An 18,733-nucleotide genomic window follows, 5' to 3' on the forward strand; every position below is an offset into this window, starting at 1 on the left:
CATTTTCGATTTTGTCTTAGAATTACTGTACCATTTCTTATAGCTCATTTTTTTCTTAGGGGTTTTTTGCAGTTATTTTCTATTGTTTTATCTTTCTTGATTTCTCATGTTTTTTCCCTAACTAAAATGAATGAGTGTCCTTCATTTTCCTGTCACCCTAGAGATAATTGGAGACTTTTTGTTTCATAAAACTGGAATTTGTTACTGGAACAGATGGAGAAAAAAGAGGCACAAATTAAACAGTCTTCTGAGTCTTAATCTCATCCTTCTCACTCCCTGACAGTTGTGCCAGCTTTCTTACTGCCGCTTTACATTGCTGTCACAGTGTTATTTTAAATTGACCTAAATAGCCTTTAATGTCTTGATTTTGAAATAAATATATATAAAATCTTTGTTTACTTCCTTCTCCCTAGCAATTCTTCTTCCCCAAATCATCAGGGAGATGGAGTTCCACAGACCTCTAGTGAAGTAAGTATCTTTTTCCTAAAACTGCCAGATGCTTTCAGGATCCTGCATTTTTCAGGCTCTGATGGGGACGTGAGTCATTGTTTGGGTCACTGAGTAGTCAGACCTGTGCTCTTTGTGGGTGTTGTTTTACTTCAAACTTGGAGGATTTCTGTGTTTTGTTTCAGTGTTGTTCTTTATAACATGCCAGTGACTTGGGGTGTTTTTTTTTTTGGTAAGGTTGAATGGCTTCTTCTATTTATGTTCATTTTCTTTGTAAACAGCAACTTCAGCCTTCAGCCACGACCCAGGAAACACAACAGTGGTTGCTCAAAAACAGATTCTCTTCCTACACAAGACTGTTTTCCAATTTTTCAGGTATGTTTGTGTGTGTGTGTGTGTGTGTACACGCACATGTTTTGTTTGCTTGTTTGTCTCTACTTTCATTAACCTTAATTTTTTTAAATTTGAAGTAATTATAGATTTATAAGAAGTTGTTGAGACATGTACAGGGAAGTCGTATGTACCTATCACCCAGTTTCCCCCAGGGCTAACATCTTGCATACCTATTGTACACTATTAAAATCAGGAAACACGGTACAATCTACCGTTCTGTGTGCCCTCATCTTTGTATAGATGTAAATAGTGCTATGCAATCTTTTTATTTTATTAACTTTATTTTGAAATGATTTTTGCTTTACAGTTTGTTGCAAAGATAGTACAGAGAAGTTCCAGGGTCCCCTTCGCTGACATAATTATAGTACAGTAGCAAAATCAGGAAATTGACATTGGTGCAATGCATGAATATAGTCTGTGTCATTTTGTCACATATATAGATCCGTATAACCACCATCGAAGTTAAGATACAGAATTACACCATCACCACAACGATTTCCCTCATGCAACCACCATTTCCCTACCCTCCAACCGCCATCCCTAATCCCTGGCAACCATTCATCTGTTCTCTCTCTCTCTGATTCTGTCATTTCAAGAACATTATATAAACAGAATCATACAATATGTGACCTATGAATGTACTTGGGTATGGTTTTTATAATACTTAAGTGTAAGTTTTTTCTTACATAGTAAGCCAAGAGAGTATTTAGATGGAATTTTAAAAGGGACTAAGCAGTGCTTCTCCAGGTGGTGCAAAAGGACATCTGTTTAGAGGAACAGTAATAGATATACCAGGTGGGCGAGGGCAGCACTTCCCAAACGTATTTGGCCCTTAGGCCCTTTTCCTAAGGAACACTTACTAACTTGTCCTGTCCAAACACATCCTGAGAAATGCTGGCCCGCAGCAAAGTGGCAGTCAGCTGTCCTTTGCCACAGGGCCGTGGGGGCATAAAAACGCAGCTTCAGCCTTTTCAGAGGACAGAACGTATGTGGACATACCTGGCCTGGAGGAAAGCTTGATTTCAGAAACAACATAGTTGCCTATTATGTCAGCCATTTATTGCAGTGCTTGTGCGATGATCAGTCGTTCCCCATGTGGTTCTTTGTCTCTTTAAAATTAAAGTACTGGATGAAAGTCATGTGCTCCCAGCCACTTTTCTATATGATTAAGTAAAACCTCTTATCTGTGAAAAACTGGAAATTTAAAAATTTCAGTGTGTTGGTCAGGGTAACGCATTTTAAACCCTCATAAGGAAGGCAGATGAAGAATCTAAATGCATACAAAAAGCTCTGACTGTTGGAACTGAGGTTATGCCTCTTACATTAGACGAATACATGTTTCCATCTGGAGACTTAAGCGCTTTTCACCGTGCCCAGTGATCACATGATTTGCTTCTTGCCTTTACCCTGTGGCTTCCCAACAGTAGAATGGAGGATGAGAGTGCGGCTTTGTGCCCTGAGCCTCTTGGGCATCCGCGTTTCAGAAAGGGCTGTGCACAGAGTATCTGCCCCGCTCTGTGGAGGGCTCAAGGAGGTGCACACGCAAGTCTCTGGTCACCCGTGAGCCCTGTTTCCAGAGGCATGGAGCCCACCCCTGTAGAGCGATGACAGCCTGTCATCGTCTAACTGCTCGTGCCTCATAGGCGTGCAGTGTGCGTCTCTGGTCTTTCTTTTACAAACTACAAAAGCTATTAAGCTCTCACATTCAAGCCCTCAAAAATAGAAAGGTAACCCCATTATCTTGTTACTTTTTTAGATTGTTAGTTATCATATGGAACTCATGCCTGAATCTCAGAGGGCATCTCAATTTTCACAATAAACTACAACTTGAGTGTTGACAAGAGGGTGAAACAAAAGATTATGGACTCATTCAAACATAAAAAGTCGAGAGGAGTATGATGAACGCCCATGTAACCATCCCCAGCTTCAGAAATGACCAGCCTTTGGTCAGTCTTCCTACCACTCCCTCCCCTGCTTTTCTGTTGTATTTTACAGTAAATCCTAGATACCATGTCATTGACACCAAGTATTTACGGGGGGAAATCTTAAGGTATAATATGCAATTTTCTGCTGTGTTTCTGTGTTAAAGCTAGCTGCTGTGACAGTTATGTTACACAGAATGTTTGACTTTACATTGCACGTTGTGGAAAAGAGGTCTGTTTAGCTCTCCTACCAACTCATACGACTTTGGGCAAGTCCCCAAAACTCGGGACTTCCGTTTCCTCTTTCTACAAAGTAAAAGATGGGTCTGGGTGATCTCAAGGTAAATTATCGGGGGTCAGTATCCTATTTATTCACATAGCCACAGCACAGCAAAAATATCACAGATGGTGAAATCCTCCATTAGAACAGACAATGCTATAGGCCCTGCTTGGTGATCTCATCTACCAGCCTTTGGGCTTCTTAGCCTCATCTTGATACAGGACATGGAAGACCAGGCATTTTTGTCGGCTCTGAGAGAAAGGGCGGGGAGAGAGAGAGAGAGAGAGAGAGAGTGTGTGTGTGTGTTTCGTGTATGTGTATACACAGGAGACCTGTGATGCTTTTGAAGAACATTGAGCTGTGTGGAGACAGATGTCGTAAAGCAGCTAGTCCTGCTAGTTCTTTTCCCACTTCTTAGAAGAATCTCTGTTTGCTGTTTTCCAGGTGCCGACTTATTAAAACTGACAAAGGAAGATTTAGTACAAATTTGTGGTGCAGCTGATGGAATTCGGCTCTATAATTCACTGAAGTCAAGGTAAAATACTGTGTTTAAAAGGAACTGTTTTGCTTGAAATCAGACTGTCCCTTTGTTTGTGTGGGGAATTTGGGCAGAATGTATTTCCACGCTAGGTTGGCGTGTGCCTGCGTGCGCTGGGCAACACTGGCAGCGTCGTGCTCACGAGAAGACTGTTTTGTGTACACCCTCAGGGCAGGCCCAGATATGATGCAGGCACTGATGAGGGCAGAGGTAGACTGTAAGACTGGTAGACATGCACATGGGCAGTACTGAGTTCTTGAAGACGACTGGGGTTGTTGCCAAGAAAACAAACTTCTCATTTAGGTGAGCTCTACAGAATCTATGGTTTTCAAGGTCATATGACTACTACTGAAAAGTTATTTAAAATGTCAACTTCTAATTGTAAACTAAAATGAAAGAACCGTAAACTGTGCTGGCTTTTAAGATCCATTCACTATCATTGCTATTCTTAGGCTTGTGTGAGAATTCCATTAAAATTAAACCTTACTGATTTTAAATTGCTGACTTAATCTTGAAACTTAAATTTACCAGCACCTGACAGACCATCTCAATGGTTTAGAGTCTGGATCATCAGATTAGACCACCTGTAATAGTTGGTGTGAGGTGTGTGTTTTTATATTTTTATTAGTAAATTATTTTGTATAATGAAATAACGTTGTAAAGTTCTCATGAGGAAATAGAACTTAGATTCCTGTAGTTGTCATGTGTACATGTGGCGAGGCAGCTTTCTCTCCTCGGCTCATGAGTGGCATCTTCTGATTGCAGGTCGGTTAGGCCCCGCCTAACCATCTACGTGTGCCAGGAGCAGCCGAGCAGCACACTGCTGCCAGGGCGGCAGCAGGCTGCAGGCAACGGAGGCGAGAATGGCAGTGGGACACCTTACGGTGGGTACCGAGGGCGTCTCCCTTTCTGACACTGAGGCAGACACGGCACAGACCTCACTGGGCTTTGAAGGACTTGTCGTGTTAGCACTGCCGAGTGCTGAGGCAGGAGTCCTGAACGCAGTGAGCTCCAGGGCCAAGTCCTCGAGAAGCACAGAGCGGGCTTCCTCAGTTCTTTCAGCCACACTTGGATCTCCTTTTTCATATGGCCGTGTATGGCCAGAAATACCTAACAAGCAAAAGACGAGCTTGAATGCTTTGGGGTTTTGCTGGCTTTTTAAAAAATCTCAGATTCAGTGACGAATGTAACATGGGCAGCTTGGCAAGACAGCAAGTGGGTTTTTCTTTTCTTTTTATCCATTTTACTGACTGGGGGAGAAAACGTGAAATGTCACATGTGTAAAGACGCATCTGTGTATCGGTGCTAGGTGTGTGGATTTGTCTTAGGCATCAAGCCAGCACTGAGCTTTGGTGAGTCTGGGCCGCGTCCCTGGGAACAGACTGTGTCGTTATCCATCTGAGTACTGAGGGCTCCATCCTCCTGCTGGTTCTCCTTACGTGTATAATAGAGAGCTGGACTAGGACAGAGAGAAAACTCCGGCCCCCTCCCCGCCTCGAAAATACAGTCCTTGGGGGAAAAAGCAAGCATTTCTTTTTTTTAACGCATATGTTTTCTCATTTGTCAACTGGGTGTGTGGTAATTTCTCCCCCTTCTCAAATTCAGAGAAAATAAGTGCAACACATTCAGCTTTTCAGAGAAAAATGTGTTCTGGAATTAAAAAAGGCAGTATTTGCTGTAATACTGGGTAGAGCTCTGAAAAGTACTTTGTTGTTTGAATTTTACTATAAAATCCCAGGGGAAGCATCACTGTTGTGAGCTTTTCCATTTGGTGTCATTTTGACTTCAAAAGCTGTGAATTTTAAGACTAAATATACCAAGTTTTAGTCTTAGAGGCTAAAAATTCTAAAGGAGCTCTCCATGTATGGTGTCAAGATTTCCTATGTTATTTACATGTGGTCACAACTGTCACATGCTGAAAGGTATATCCTCAATCATGAGTTTTTGTGGAGGTGTGTGTGGGAGTATTGGCGAACTGAACCCTAGGTCAGGGTCAGCAAACTGTTTCTGTTAAAGGCCAGGTAGTAAATCTCTCGACTTTGTAGACCGTGGTCTCGTTCCCTCCCAGCGCTACCACTGTGGTGCCCAGACCACCACAGACAGTATGGAGGTGATGGGGGTGGCCATGTTCTGGTATCATTTGATTTTGAAAGAACAAATGGAGGGCAGGGTTAGGCTCACACAGGCTGTAGTTTGGCGACGCTGCTCTGGATCATCTCTAAATCTTACCCTAATTATAGTTCCCAGTTCTGAGCTTCTCGTAATGTATAATTAGCAACGGTTTCTAGATTCATATGCACACAGGAACAAACCTTTGTTTGGGAAAGCAGAGTTCTAGCACTCAGATTCCCGATCAGGGTCTGGCTTGGACCTGCCACAGTCGGACTCCCTGGGATGTGCCTGGCGCTGTGCAGACATGGCTGCTGCTCAGTTACACGGTCCAGAGACTCAGGATACTGGGGGTTGCACCTGCGATTTTTCTGTAAAGTAGCAGCAGGATTCATTGGAGCTTTTCATGAGCTATCTTTTATACTGTTTCCAATTCTTTGCGGGGAGGAAGGGGGGAGAGGCAGCTTTTATTCCTTAGGATAAATCCCCAGTCATGGAATTACTGAAGCAAAAACTATGACCTTTTTAGAGTTTTCTTAATATATTGCGAGAAATACTATTTTTGAAAACAGCTTGCTTCGGGTATAATTTATATACCATAAAATCCTCCCATTGTAAGTGTACAATTCAGTAATATTTTAGTAAATTTACAGTTTTATAGCCATTACCACAAACTAAATCCAGTTTTAGTTCCATTACTCCAGAAAGATCCCCTGTGCCCATTTGCAGTCAATTCCTGTTTACCTTTAAGAAAAATTAATACCTCAGATACCTTTGTACAGAGACTACTGTTAATGTTTATTAAATTATATGTGTGAGCATAAATAATGTATTTCAGATGGATAATAGAAAAAATACTAGTTATTTTTTATATATACCAGGGGTGCCAAAAAAAAGGTATATACATGACTTGTAGTCATCTTTTGTTATTGGTATATATTGAGTATTATAATTTTAATAGTTTTTTCCTTTCTTAAAATGTGTATACATTTTTTTGGCACCCTGTGTATACACATTTTTCAGTTACTTTGAAAGGTATGATCTTCCTATAGATCCAGGTAGAAAACAGATTAAAGATTACTGCTAAAATGCTGTTCTTATTTTTTTATTTCAGTTTATCATGCAATCTACCTGGAAGAAATGGTTGCCTCAGAAGTTGCTCGAAAACTTGCGTTGGTGTTTAATATTCCTTTTCACCAAATTAACCAGGTTTACAGACAGGGTCCCACTGGTATCCACATTCTTGTTAGTGATCAGGTAACTCTAACTGCATTTCCCATTCACACTGGTATATACTTTCATATGTCATTGAAGAACTAGAGAACAATTCTGTGACCTCGTTTGCAAGTACTCATGGGAATCATTTTCAAAGAGTTGGGGATCAGAATTTATAATTTTAATTCAGACACTCACTAGGGGGACTTCCAGGTAGTGGAGCATTGGCCCCTTTTTATCTACAGAGGCATTTGAAGGTGTTTTCCTTTTGCCCGCTATTTGATGACAAATTTTAAAAAACAGTAAAAAGTACAATTTTCCCCCAGTGTTTCATGACAAGCATATAATAATAGAAGAGCACTTAGGCAGTGACGTTTCGTTAGTCGTTACACACAGGACGCAGTGGGTCAGATGAGTGGTTGACCAGATCTCTCAGGGACCATCCTGAACAGGCACTGCTGCTAATGCAGCAGGTGTAAATTTTTACTATTAGGTTGGTGCAAAAGTAACTGGTTTAAAAGGTTAAAAATAATTGCAAAAACCACAGTTACTTTTGCACCAGCCTAATACTTCACACTGCGTTCATGAGTTACCATTTTGGCCCTTGGGTCCTGTATTTGTGCTGCAGTATATAGATGACATTTTCTTTTAACTACTAATTTTAATCTTTTACAATCAGTTAAGGAACCACTGGACCTTAATTATAATCTTCTTTCTCCTTCTAGATGGTTCAGAACTTTCAAGACGAGAGTTGTTTTTTATTCTCTACAGTAAAAGGTACTTTGAATATGTGCATGTGCTTTGAAATGCTGGAGTCATGAAAAAATAGTGTGTGCCTATAACCAGCCGTCATCTTGTGTGCTTGCTTTTGAAAAGGGTGGCTGTACGAATTTTAAGAGAGTTTGGAAAATGAATCAAGAGACTATTTCTCATGGTTGTAGTAGAAGTTAACTAGCCAGTAAGAGGAGTCAGTCCTAGGAAAAAAATTTCAATTCATTCAGCCAATGTTTTACTACGTACCTTGTGTTAGACACCATGATTTGGGTGCTAGAAAGGTCTTGAACAAAACAGATTCCATGGCGCTCCTACTCTAGTGAGGAAAGCAAACCAGACTTGGCCAACAGATGCCCATACTTACAAATATTTTAAGTGCATGAAGGAATGGGAAAGTGTGGATGGAGTGTTTATGGATAAGGGGGACCTGGCTAGGGGGATGTGAAGCTATTGGGCAAGGCTTCTCTGAGGAGGTGTCATTAATGCTGAGACTTGAGGAAGGAGGAGCTGACCATGTGGGAGTATCCCAAGGCGGTGTGGGGCTGTGTGTGAAGGAAAGACCTTGGCTGCTTTGGAGGCTGGCAAGAGCCACGCAGCTGCCATGCAGAGTGTGAGGGGTAAGCAGAGCAAGATGGAGTCAGAGCAAGAGGCAGGTCTGGTGTGAGGGACCTGGTGATGAAGGTAGTTTAGGTTTTATTTGAAACGTATTGGGAAGTCAGTGAAGCTGTTTAAACAAAGGAGTAATGTGATTAGATTTTTCTTTCACTCTTGCAACTCTGTGGAGACAGGTAAGAAAGTGGCAAAACTGGAGGCAGGAGGTGTCATCTAGGTGAGAGGTAATGCCTGCTGGGCGCCATATTTGAGGGAGGAATGGTTGTGACTCTTAGAAGAGCAACTGAGCAGACTGTGGTCCTGGTAGAGAGGACCTGGTAGGTATGGTTGGGGGAAAATCAGTTAAGAATTCCATTTTAGATGCGTAGAAGTGTAAAATTGGCAGTTAATGAGACCTGTCTCAGGCAGGCAGGAAAGGCCTGGGCTTGAGATATAAATTTGGAAGCCTTTCCCATATCAGTGCCATGGAAATTGTTGAGTCATTTCATGAGAGAAGTGAAAAGAGAGGCTTGGACAGGGCTCAAGTGCGTTCCAATTACAGGCTTAGATCAAGGAGGAATTTTTGCTTTGGGTTTTGTTTGTTCTTCTAGTTCCTTTAGGTGTAGAAGTAGATTGTTTATTTGGGATTTTTCTTGAGGTAGGCTGGTATAGCTATGAACTAACCCCTTAAAACTGCTTTTAAAAGCTGCATCCCATGAATTTTGAAAAGTTATGTTCTCATTTTCCTCTGTTTCGAGGTAGTTTTTGATTTCTTGTTTATTTTCTCTTTGACCCATTGGTTTATTAGAATGTTGTTTAGCCTTCTCGTGTTTGTTTGTTTTTTAGTTTTCTTCCTATAGTTGATTTCTAGTTTCATGCCATTGTGGTTAGAAAAGATGCTTGATATGATTTCAGTCTTCTTGAATTTATTGATGCTTGTTTTGTGGCCTAACATGTGATCCTGGAGAATTTCCCATGTGCACTTAAAAATAAAAAAATGTATATTTTGCAGTTTTGGGATGAAATGTTCTATAAATGTCTCTTAAGTCCTTCTCATCTAATGTGGTATTTAAGGTCATTTCCTTATTAATTTTCTGTGTGGATTATTATCCATTGATGTGAGTGGGTTATTAAAGTCCCCTGATATTAGTGTATTACTGTGGATTTGTCCCTGCATGTCCATTAATAATTGCTTATGTATTTAGGTGTTATATCCTTTTCTTGGATTGGATTAAAATTATGTAATGTTCTTCTTTGTTTTTTGTTTTGTTTTGTTTTTTACTTTTTGTTTTAAAGTTTATTCTCACTGATACAATATTACTACTCCAGCTTTCTTTCTGTTTCTATTTGCATGGAATCTCTTTTTTCATCCCTTGACTTTCAGTGTGCCAGTCTTTCAATTTGAAGTGAGTCTCTTTCAAGCAGCATGTAGATGGGTGTTTTTTAATCCGTTCTGGCTACCCTGTCTTTTTATTGGAGCATTTAACGCATTTACATTTAAAGTGTTACTTACTGCCATTTTGATAATTGTTTCTAGGTTGTTTTTATAGTTGTCTTTAGTAAGAAGGGATTTTTAAAGCTAAATTACTATGAGAAGAGACTTTTAAAACACTGTTGGGTTAAGATCTAAATCTAGTCTTAGCACAAAAGCTGTATCTCGAAGAGAAGGATGTCATGTGTCACCCTTTCTTGGAAGTCACTCTTGAAGGGCGTAGCAGAAAACAGTGTTGAAATTATTTCACTTTGTGCCTGACATGTTGCATATGCTATCAAGTGACCTGCAAGGCTGAATTTTAACAGCGAACTGGCTCACTTTATCTTTTACTTTCACAAACATCTTTAGCTGTGTAGCCTTCTGCTCAGTTTTTTGTTCTCAAAGCAATAGTTTCTAGTCTGCAAAACTCATTGTCTGAAAAAGGAAATTCATAAGTATAATTAATTGTATAGTTGTGTTCTGTGAAAGAGGAGAACATTTCTAATGTCAGATATCACAGGATATCCCTTCCCATCTCAGTTTGTCAGACTTTTGTCCTCATGAAAAATTTATTTGTTCTTTGATGAATGCCTGTACTGCTTCTCCCATTTCCTGAGAAACACTAGGCCATCAGGCAAAAGTTATGATATTTTTTTTTTTTACGTGTTTCAGATCTACATCTGTGGAGTTCACAACTTATTTCTAGAAAAGATGGATATAAGCACTCTGTTTGTATGCGTTGTATAGAGCTGACGGCCCCGCCCTGGCACAGTGTTTCCGTCTGCTCTACCTCTAGTCTTGCCCCCTTGCTGACAACACTTTTGTTACTTGTCTCGATATCCCCCTCCCCCACCCCAAACTGGCACAGTACTGATGCGAGTATAGACCAGACACCAAAAAGCAGAATGTCCACAAAGGGAATGTGTACATGCAGTTGCCTGAGGGAAGAGGAGCTAGAGCAAGTTAATCAGCTTTTTTTCTGTAGAATTATTTAAAGATAACTTCTGAACTGGTGAAGGAGATTAAAGATTTCTGGGAGTTTTCAATTTAATGGTCTTGATTTTCCTAAGCCTGGCTTTAAAAACCCTGTAACTTCTCTTTCCTTTTTCTGCAGTTGAAAATAGTGGTGGTATCCACATAATTTTGAAGTGATGTTTTATGTAGTCTGAACTATATTCAGTACCAAATAAAGTCACGCTTAAAAGTGTGTGAAGACTGAATCCAAGAAGTCTTGGGATTGGATTTTAATGTATGAAATGTTTCATATTGAAAACACAAGATGACCTTTCTAATGAGCTGTATGAGAGGTGAATCTCCTCACTGTCACTGCCATGGCCAAGCATCCTCGTGAGAGGCAGCACGTCGGGACAGCATGTGTGCAGCTCTGGGGCCACGGTGCAGTCAGGGCTGCCTGCTTCTCTGGCAGAAGCCAGCAGATACAGTTCCTAGAAGCAGCCTTTGCTGTCTTTTTACACTGTATGCGGTTTGGAAATGAATGTAAAAACGTACTGTGGGCATTTACCTTTCTGTGCCAGTCTGGCCTTTATTACCTGGACCTTCTGCTGACCTGGGGCGGGGCTGGGGACAGTGCTGTTTGGAGCCAGCATGGAATCTGTCTGCGGAGAGCTGCGAAGTGCTGATATGGTGACTGGTGGTCAGGTAAGAGGCTTGGCACCTTCTCAGAAGAAATCATATCTAAGTGTGTGCATCCGATGTGATCGTGACAGATCAGGGAAGAGCCAAGCCAGAAAGACGGGCTGGACGCAAGCTGCATTATCAACAGTACCTTGGTGAGAGGATCAGTGTAAATCCTAATAGGTACAAAGACTTTTGTGTTTTTGCTTTGTCACAGATTTATTGAAAAACTTTTTGCTTCTGTTACCATTTTTAGCATTTTGTTTCTGATTTTCATTTTTGAAGCCCCACTGCCTTTAAAATTACGTGGTTTTCTTTTTCCTTCATCCCTGTCTTCATCTGCCCTCCCCAGCCCACCCCACACTATCCCTTTCTTAAACATTTTTAAAGCCCTACCCCAGACATTGGAAATAGGTGACCCTAAGCAAGGGAAAAACGGATAGTTTCTGACTTGATGTTAAGGGGTCTTCATTATCAAGTTGAAATTATTCTTAAAACACTAGACATAAACACTAAATTGTACCATGAAAATTCCTCACACTTCTCAAGCTTTAGTACAAAATCATGGATAAACATTCTGGTGATTATTTAGAGGCTTTTTTATACACCACATAATAGTTTCTTTTTCTATAAAAAGAGTGCCTCTTTCACAAACCAAATGCTTGTCTGCCGGTACACTTTTCAAAGGGAATCCAATGTTTTTGCAGTTTTTCTTACTATCTTTATCGCTTCTCTTCACCCAAAGCCTTTCACAAAATTCATCAGCAAGCATTTTTGAGGCCTGTGGTGTAGTACACCCAATTTTTTCTTTAAACTTCAATTCCATTTTAATTATAGCATCTCTGTCCATTTACCCAGGTGTCTTGGTTTTGAATGTATTATTTGATCCTTATCTTTGTTCAGGCAAAAATAGGAATGAGTAATTTTGAGTTTAAAATCTCTTCCAGAAGATAAACTACTTCGGTGGGTAAAAGCTTTGGCATTTTATGTTTTATTCATAAAGGTGGTTGTCTAATACAAAGAAGCACTGTCTCTAAATATTTCCATCTTCGGTTTGAAAAATATCTCTAACTCTTATAGACCCAAAAGCAGGAAAGCTTTCCTTTCTGTCATTTTCCCTTTGCTTTAGTATGACCACATGTTTTCTGTACCAATCACTTGGGAAAGAAGTGAGCTTCTCAATTGTTGTAGAGTTTTGCTTGTCTATTTAGCATTCCTTTTTGAGTCTCAAGATATATGGAACAATAAATGTCATTGAATGCTGTGTGCTATTTTGAATTCCTCACTGGGTTTTAGAAGTGGGGTGAAAATAATTAAAAGCTCATCAGACTTGAAACTGCACCAAGTGGTGTTGAGCGTCAGTCTGTCCCCAGTGAAACAGGTTAAATTACCTACGGCACCAGCACATTTGCTACTTTGTTTTTTTAATAGTAGGATGTATACATTTCAGTATAATAAATGTTTTCCGACTGTTTTGCAAACGTGTGTCTCATTTAAAATCCAGGTCCTGTCAGTGTCACAAGTCATAGATAATCAAGAGGTTGCGTGTGTATATTCTGAGCACACAGCAGTCTGAATTTTCTAGAAGCAGTGAGGCCCACGTGTTTTCTTTTCAGGTTGTTTTCTCAAAGCTGATGCCACTGAGGACAGGTTATTCCAGTAACTTTTCCACACCTCAAGTAAAAGCAAGCCTGATTTTGTTATCAGGTTCTCCTGTTTTATAAGTGAGGTCATGGGTCATTGAGCAATGAGTATAGTAGCTGTGATAGGTTGTGTCCTGACTCAAAGGAGATAATGTATGGAAGACCTCGGTCATTTACATGAAATAGAAACTGTAATTCATAATCCCTGAAGCACGTCTGTGTTATATGTTCTTTTATTTAAATAGCATTGTGCATCAGTTATTCCCCTCCCCCGGCTCGCGGGGTGCAAATGGGTGTTTCATTAACTGCTATGATATACACAATTTTTAGACTAGCGAATACTGGAGTATATCATAAGGCAATAAAATCATCAACTTTAATGCTTATTCTGACAATCCTGTTAAATTGATTTATGGGATTGTGTATGTATCTGTCTTCTCTTCCTAGAATGCAGCCGAAGCACTGTATCCTAAATGCTTCTAAAACGGTCCATGTAATAGAAGTATTGCTAGGCATGGGAAAATACCTTGCTTTTGCTATTTCACTTCAGCTTCTTGTGAGCTCTGGACTCTTCAGTTCGGGGATTGGTTGCTAGGAAGGGTCGGCTACCAGTAACACACAAGTTCACAACAAAGGTGATTACAGGTTCCTGATCTTAATAAAGATCACAAACGTGGACAGCACAAGCAGCAACATCACCTTACCAGATTTTAGGTAACATTAGGAAGGTCTGAATTTGGAAAATGGTTTTGCTCAGATTATCTGCTGTAGATTATAGCAATAAAACCCTCTTGATTTGAGCATTGCGATGGTGTATTCATTTTTATATTGCGTCTAAAAAGGTGCCAATACATTACTGATCTGAGTTTAAGTGTATAACTTTTGAGTAGTTCTGGTGTAACTTGATTTCTAAGATTTTAAAATAAACTTGGAAAAAAATCACACCCATTCTACATGCATCCATTTGTTATTTTTAATTGATTATATTATAGATAACTTAAGCCTTAATCAATGCTATTTCTTTAAGGTCCCCCAAATTTTGTGAGCTATGACATGATTAACTTTTCTCCTATAATAAAACTGCATTGTGTGCTATAGCATACGCCAGAGTTTATTAATTTCCAATCAGGCAAACAAACTCTGAGTTGATTGTATTTAGTTTTTGGTTTTGGTCCCCAAAAATGTATGTGACAAGCTGACAGAAACGAAGGTGAAGACCCTGCTCCACCCAGTTTAGAGTCCTCATTTCTTTGGTGTCTCATGGAAACCTGTTAACTTGCCTTCCACATAAGTCTCTACATATAAAACTATCAGGTATTATGAATTTGCAGTATAGTCACTTTGATAAAGTTGCTGTTTAAATTTCAAAGTGGAAAAGTCCTGCTAATTAAAATGGAATTGTGAATTAAAGTAGGCCATTGTCTTAAGTATCAGATAGAAAATCAACAGCTTATTTTTTCAGCTCAATTTGTGCTAACACTGATGGTCTGTTGCAGGAATGCTGACAAAGCCGAGGGCAGAACTTTTGTACCTAGGAAGGCACCCACCTCTTAAGAAGTCGGGTTTTTTGCACGGTCCTGGATGCACGAGACCACTCTTGCCATGTGTACTGACACAAGGCTTTGATTTGATTGCATCGCAGCAGAATAAAGGTGCAAACTATCACCAGAGTTACTGCAATCCCTACGGAAGTCTTTTACCTGTAAATGCCTTTCCCAATGGAGAATCAACAGATTTCGGTGACAGTGGAGAAGGTCAGAAAGACGGTCTTCTCTGGAGGAAGGGACACCTCCTCGTGCCTTGGGCCTGGAGCTGCTGTCAGAGAATGACACAGCACCTACACAGCCGATGTCCACTTCCTCCCACTGCTGTCGGTGGCGTGACGGGCGCGAAGTAGGCATGGACTTTGACGTGAGGGAGCTGAGCCTGGAAATGGAAGGAAAAAAAGGAACAATCTTTTACACGGCTGTTTTCAGGATTACAGGCATAATCCTACGAAAGCCCGTACATAGTTCTCTGTGTGGAATCTGCTTCACTTTACTTTTAAGCAAGAAAAATTTCCAGGGTAGGCTAGGGCTACTCCTGTTTACATAACACATTCCCTAAAACAGCACCTTCTAAAGACAAAGGAAAACTAATATTTCTGTCCACAGATAATCACTGGCCCTGTGCCGAGTGAGTGGAATTCTCGATGTCTGAAACATCCCAGTGCGGCTTTGGGGTATAAATGCTAAGTTGCATAAACTTAGAGCGTATTCAAGAAAACAATGTAGGTGAACTAAGTGGGGAAAGAAAGCCACGTTCTATTAAGCCCTCTCACCTGGAAATTAGCCCAGACCACATTCTACCTCCTCCTAGTAATGACCTCAAGCCCTTTATAAGGTTGCTGATCACCAGACCACTGTGTTTCCCGAAAGTAAGACTGGGTCTTATATTAAGGTTTGCTCCAAAAGATGCATTAGGGCTTATGTTCAAAGGATGTCCTCCTGAAAAAGAATGTTAGGGCTTATTTTCCGGTTAGGTCTTGTTTTCAGGGAAACACGTTACGTGAAACCTATTCTGGAAGTTGAATCTTCAAGGGTGGGGTCTTTTTCTGAAGAAGTCTAAGGAGACACTTGTGTAACAGCTACGTTTGCGTAACCATTGGTTTAGGGCAGGATGTGTTCATTGCTTGCTTAGAAACTGCCGGGTGTACTGACTCCTGCCCACACTTACCCGCATCCGCTTGATGCCTGCGCGCGTGACCTGCTGACAGTCATACAGCTCCAGGCGCTCCAGGCCACGGCAGTTCTCCAGGTGTTCCAGGGCCACATCGGTGATGAGCAGGCAGTTGTCCAGTTCCAGTACCCGCAGCCTCTCGTGGCCACAGGTGCTGTTGCTCAGGTGCAGAATTCCATCATCTGTGATGAGCTCACAGTGGGACAGACTCTGGAACAGGGAGGAAAAAAAACATGTTTGCAAAACCCTCTCATTCCAAGGCTCATGGCCCAGGAAGAACAGGGAAGCTGGCCTGCGTAGCATCCTGGAGCAACCGTTTATTAATGGGAGGATCAGACACAAAGCCTTGGGGCCCTATGGCCCTGGGTTTGCTGCAGCTGTGACCTGAGTGGTTTCTCTCACCTTTCTGACTTTTAAAAACGGAAATCAAAATTGTAGGGGATGGTCTGGTTTAAGAGGCAACATAAGAGGATTCCCCTTACAGTAAGGCATAGATCAGACAAGGTGGTACTGGAAGCCATCACCAGAGCAATTAGGCAAGAAAAAGAGAAAAGGCATCCAAGTTGGAATGGAATTAGTAAAACTCACTTTTTGCAGAGGAAGACATAAAAAATCCTGAAGACTCCATAAAGAAATTGTTAGAACAAACGAATTCAGTCAAGTTGTAGGATACAACATCAATATACAAATATCTGTTGTGTTTCTGTACACTGATAACAAACTACCAGAAAGTGAAATTAAGAAAATCCCATTTATATTTGCATGAAAAATAAAATATCTAAAAAGAAATTTAACCAGGAGCTGCAAGACCTGTACTCTGAAAACAATAACACACTGACAAAAGAAACTGAATAAGACACAAATGAATTCCATGCTTATAAACTGGAAGAATACTGTTAAAATGTCTGTACTACCCAAAGCAATCTACAGAATCAATGAAAAACCTATTAAAATTCCAATGGCATTTTCACAGAAATAGAAAAAACAATCCTAAAATTCATATGGAACCACAAAAGATAATGGTAAGTCAAAGCAATCTTGAGAAAGAAGAACAAAGCATCAGTTTCCCTGACTTCAAACTATATTACAAGGCTATAATAATGAAAACAGTACTGTATTGGCATAAAAACAAACACACCTGTTAGAATCCCTATTACCAAAAAGACAGGAAGTATTGAGAATGTGGAGAAAAGGGAACTTCTGTACATTAATGGTGGGAATGTAAATTGGTACAATTAGTATTGAAAATAATAAGAGGTTCCTCAAAAAATTAAAAATAGAACTATTATATGATCCAGTGGTTCTACTTCTGGGTTTTTACCTGAAGAAAATGAAAACACCAATTCAAAAAAATATATGCAGCATTATTTACAATAGGCAAGACATGGAAACAACCTAAGTGTCCACCATGAGATAAATGGGTTAAGAAAATGTGATTCACACACACACACCGCAAATACAAAAAAAGAACTTGCCATTTGTGACAACATGGATGGACCCTGAGGGTATTATGCTAAGTGAAATAAGTCAGACAAATATTAATACCATATGATCTCACTTAAAGATGGAATTTAAAATAAGCTCATAGAGAATAGATTGGTGGCTGCCAGCGGTGGAGAGGGCGAGAGAAATGGGTAAAGGGGGTCAAAAGGTATAATTTTCCAGTTACAAAATGTCATAAGGATGTAGTGTACAGCGTGGTGACTATAGTTAATAATAGGGTATTGCATATTTGAAAGTTACTCGAGTAAATATCTTTGTTCTCATCACAACAAAATAAAAATTTTGTAACAATGTGGGGGGGAACAGATGTTGCCTGTATGTGGTGATCATTTCGCAGTATATACAAATACCGAATCATTATGTTGTACATCTGAAACTAATCTCTCAATTACAGTCATGCATCACTTAACAATGGGGACACATTCTAAGAAATGCGTTGTTGGTCGATTTTGTCACTGCGCTCATCAGTGCATTTACACACACCTGGACAGTACAGCCTACTGCACACCTGGGCTGTATTGTACAGCCTGTTGCTCCCAGGCTACAGACCTGTACAGCATGTTACTGTACTGAATGCTGTAGGCGACTGTAACACAATGGCTATTAGGGATCTTCAAAGCTAAGTTTAGATTCAATTGCAATTGTTTCCCTGCTTTTCTGCTTATAGTCCTTAATGGTTTTTTGGGGTGTGTTTTTTTGACGGGGGGCTCTCATCTTAGACTTCTGGTTTTATTGTAACTTAAGTCTCCTTTCTAGCAGTAGCTTGTACAAATATAGGGGACTAGCTGGCAGATGTTTTCGGTCACCAGAATCCCTGCATTCCCTGACAAGTCACTAGCATGGACCATGCACTCCTGAGCAGTGCCGGAGTTAGGGAGCAGGTGGAAGGCCTGGCTGTGCTCAGGGTAACCCCCCTTGGACCCCTCCATCCTCATGTGAGGAGACGTCTTGTGGGCACTGATGAAGAGGTGGGAGTCCGAGTCTAGGATATCTCAGGGTAGGATAGAGAGCCCTTGGTTAGCAGAGCGGAAGGAGGTCAAAGCAGGAAATGAAGCATGGGGTTCCTAAGTTTCCCCACATCTCCGAGAGGCAGGTCTCAGGGACATAGGGGTGGAGGGAATCAAAAGAGAAAGTACATCTGAATAATAGCTCTGCCAATTATAAAACCGGATCTGAACCAATTTAGGAATAAAGACATTAGAACTACAAAATTTTCTGCAATACACAGATGGAAAAGAGTTTAGTCAGGGAATCTGGATCCAGGGAGGTTCCTGACTAATGCCTGAAATCGGACCTCAAACTCTTTTAAAAAGAAGTCCCAGAGGTGTCCAAAACCCAGCTGCACTTGTTCCTGAGGGAAACCATATCCAGAGGGAATGTGGAAATACGGAAAATTGGTGAGAGGAACGCAGGGCGCAACGGAGCTTTACTGATGTCATGAAGTTCTAGCCTCCGAGGACAGCACGTTTCAGAGAAAACTGCCTTGGGAAA

The 18,733-nt window shown here is 40.6% G+C and overlaps 2 protein-coding genes across 7 annotated transcripts in view; one reads left to right on the top strand and one right to left on the bottom strand.

Annotated features, from left to right (window-relative positions):
* Positions 1 to 12,859, top strand: part of UBP1 (upstream binding protein 1) — a 50,660-nt gene extending 37,801 nt beyond the window's left edge. For all 3 annotated transcript variants that reach the window (XM_019727720.2, XM_074312708.1, XM_019727722.2), the window contains 7 exons: positions 414 to 468; positions 729 to 822; positions 3,487 to 3,577; positions 4,346 to 4,464; positions 6,804 to 6,946; positions 7,630 to 7,681; positions 10,858 to 12,859. In XM_019727720.2, coding sequence (XP_019583279.2) covers positions 414 to 468; positions 729 to 822; positions 3,487 to 3,577; positions 4,346 to 4,464; positions 6,804 to 6,946; positions 7,630 to 7,681; positions 10,858 to 10,895 — 592 coding nt within the window. In that variant the 3' untranslated portion in view covers positions 10,896 to 12,859. The remainder of the gene's footprint in view (positions 1 to 413; positions 469 to 728; positions 823 to 3,486; positions 3,578 to 4,345; positions 4,465 to 6,803; positions 6,947 to 7,629; positions 7,682 to 10,857) is intronic.
* The window catches only part of FBXL2 (F-box and leucine rich repeat protein 2), a 60,853-nt gene that overhangs the window by 3,435 nt on the left and 38,685 nt on the right, over positions 1 to 18,733 (bottom strand). Inside the window, exons 14-16 of one of the 4 annotated variants that reach the window (XR_002137033.2) lie at positions 15,737 to 15,949; positions 14,722 to 14,947; positions 4,567 to 4,690 (exon numbers count right to left, since the gene is read on the bottom strand). Coding sequence is in view for 2 of the 4 variants with exons in the window: in XM_019727724.2 (XP_019583283.1) it covers positions 14,840 to 14,947; positions 15,737 to 15,949 (321 nt within the window). In the remaining 2 variants the exon portion in view is untranslated. Of the gene's footprint in view, positions 1 to 4,566; positions 4,691 to 13,980; positions 14,948 to 15,736; positions 15,950 to 18,733 lie in introns of those variants that run through there. The other 3 variants (XR_002137030.2, XM_019727724.2, XM_074312710.1) reach the window with 3 other exon arrangements.

The sequence above is a fragment of the Rhinolophus sinicus genome, linkage group LG10 (assembly GCF_036562045.2).
Source record: "Rhinolophus sinicus isolate RSC01 linkage group LG10, ASM3656204v1, whole genome shotgun sequence".
NCBI lineage: Eukaryota > Metazoa > Chordata > Mammalia > Chiroptera > Rhinolophidae > Rhinolophus > Rhinolophus sinicus.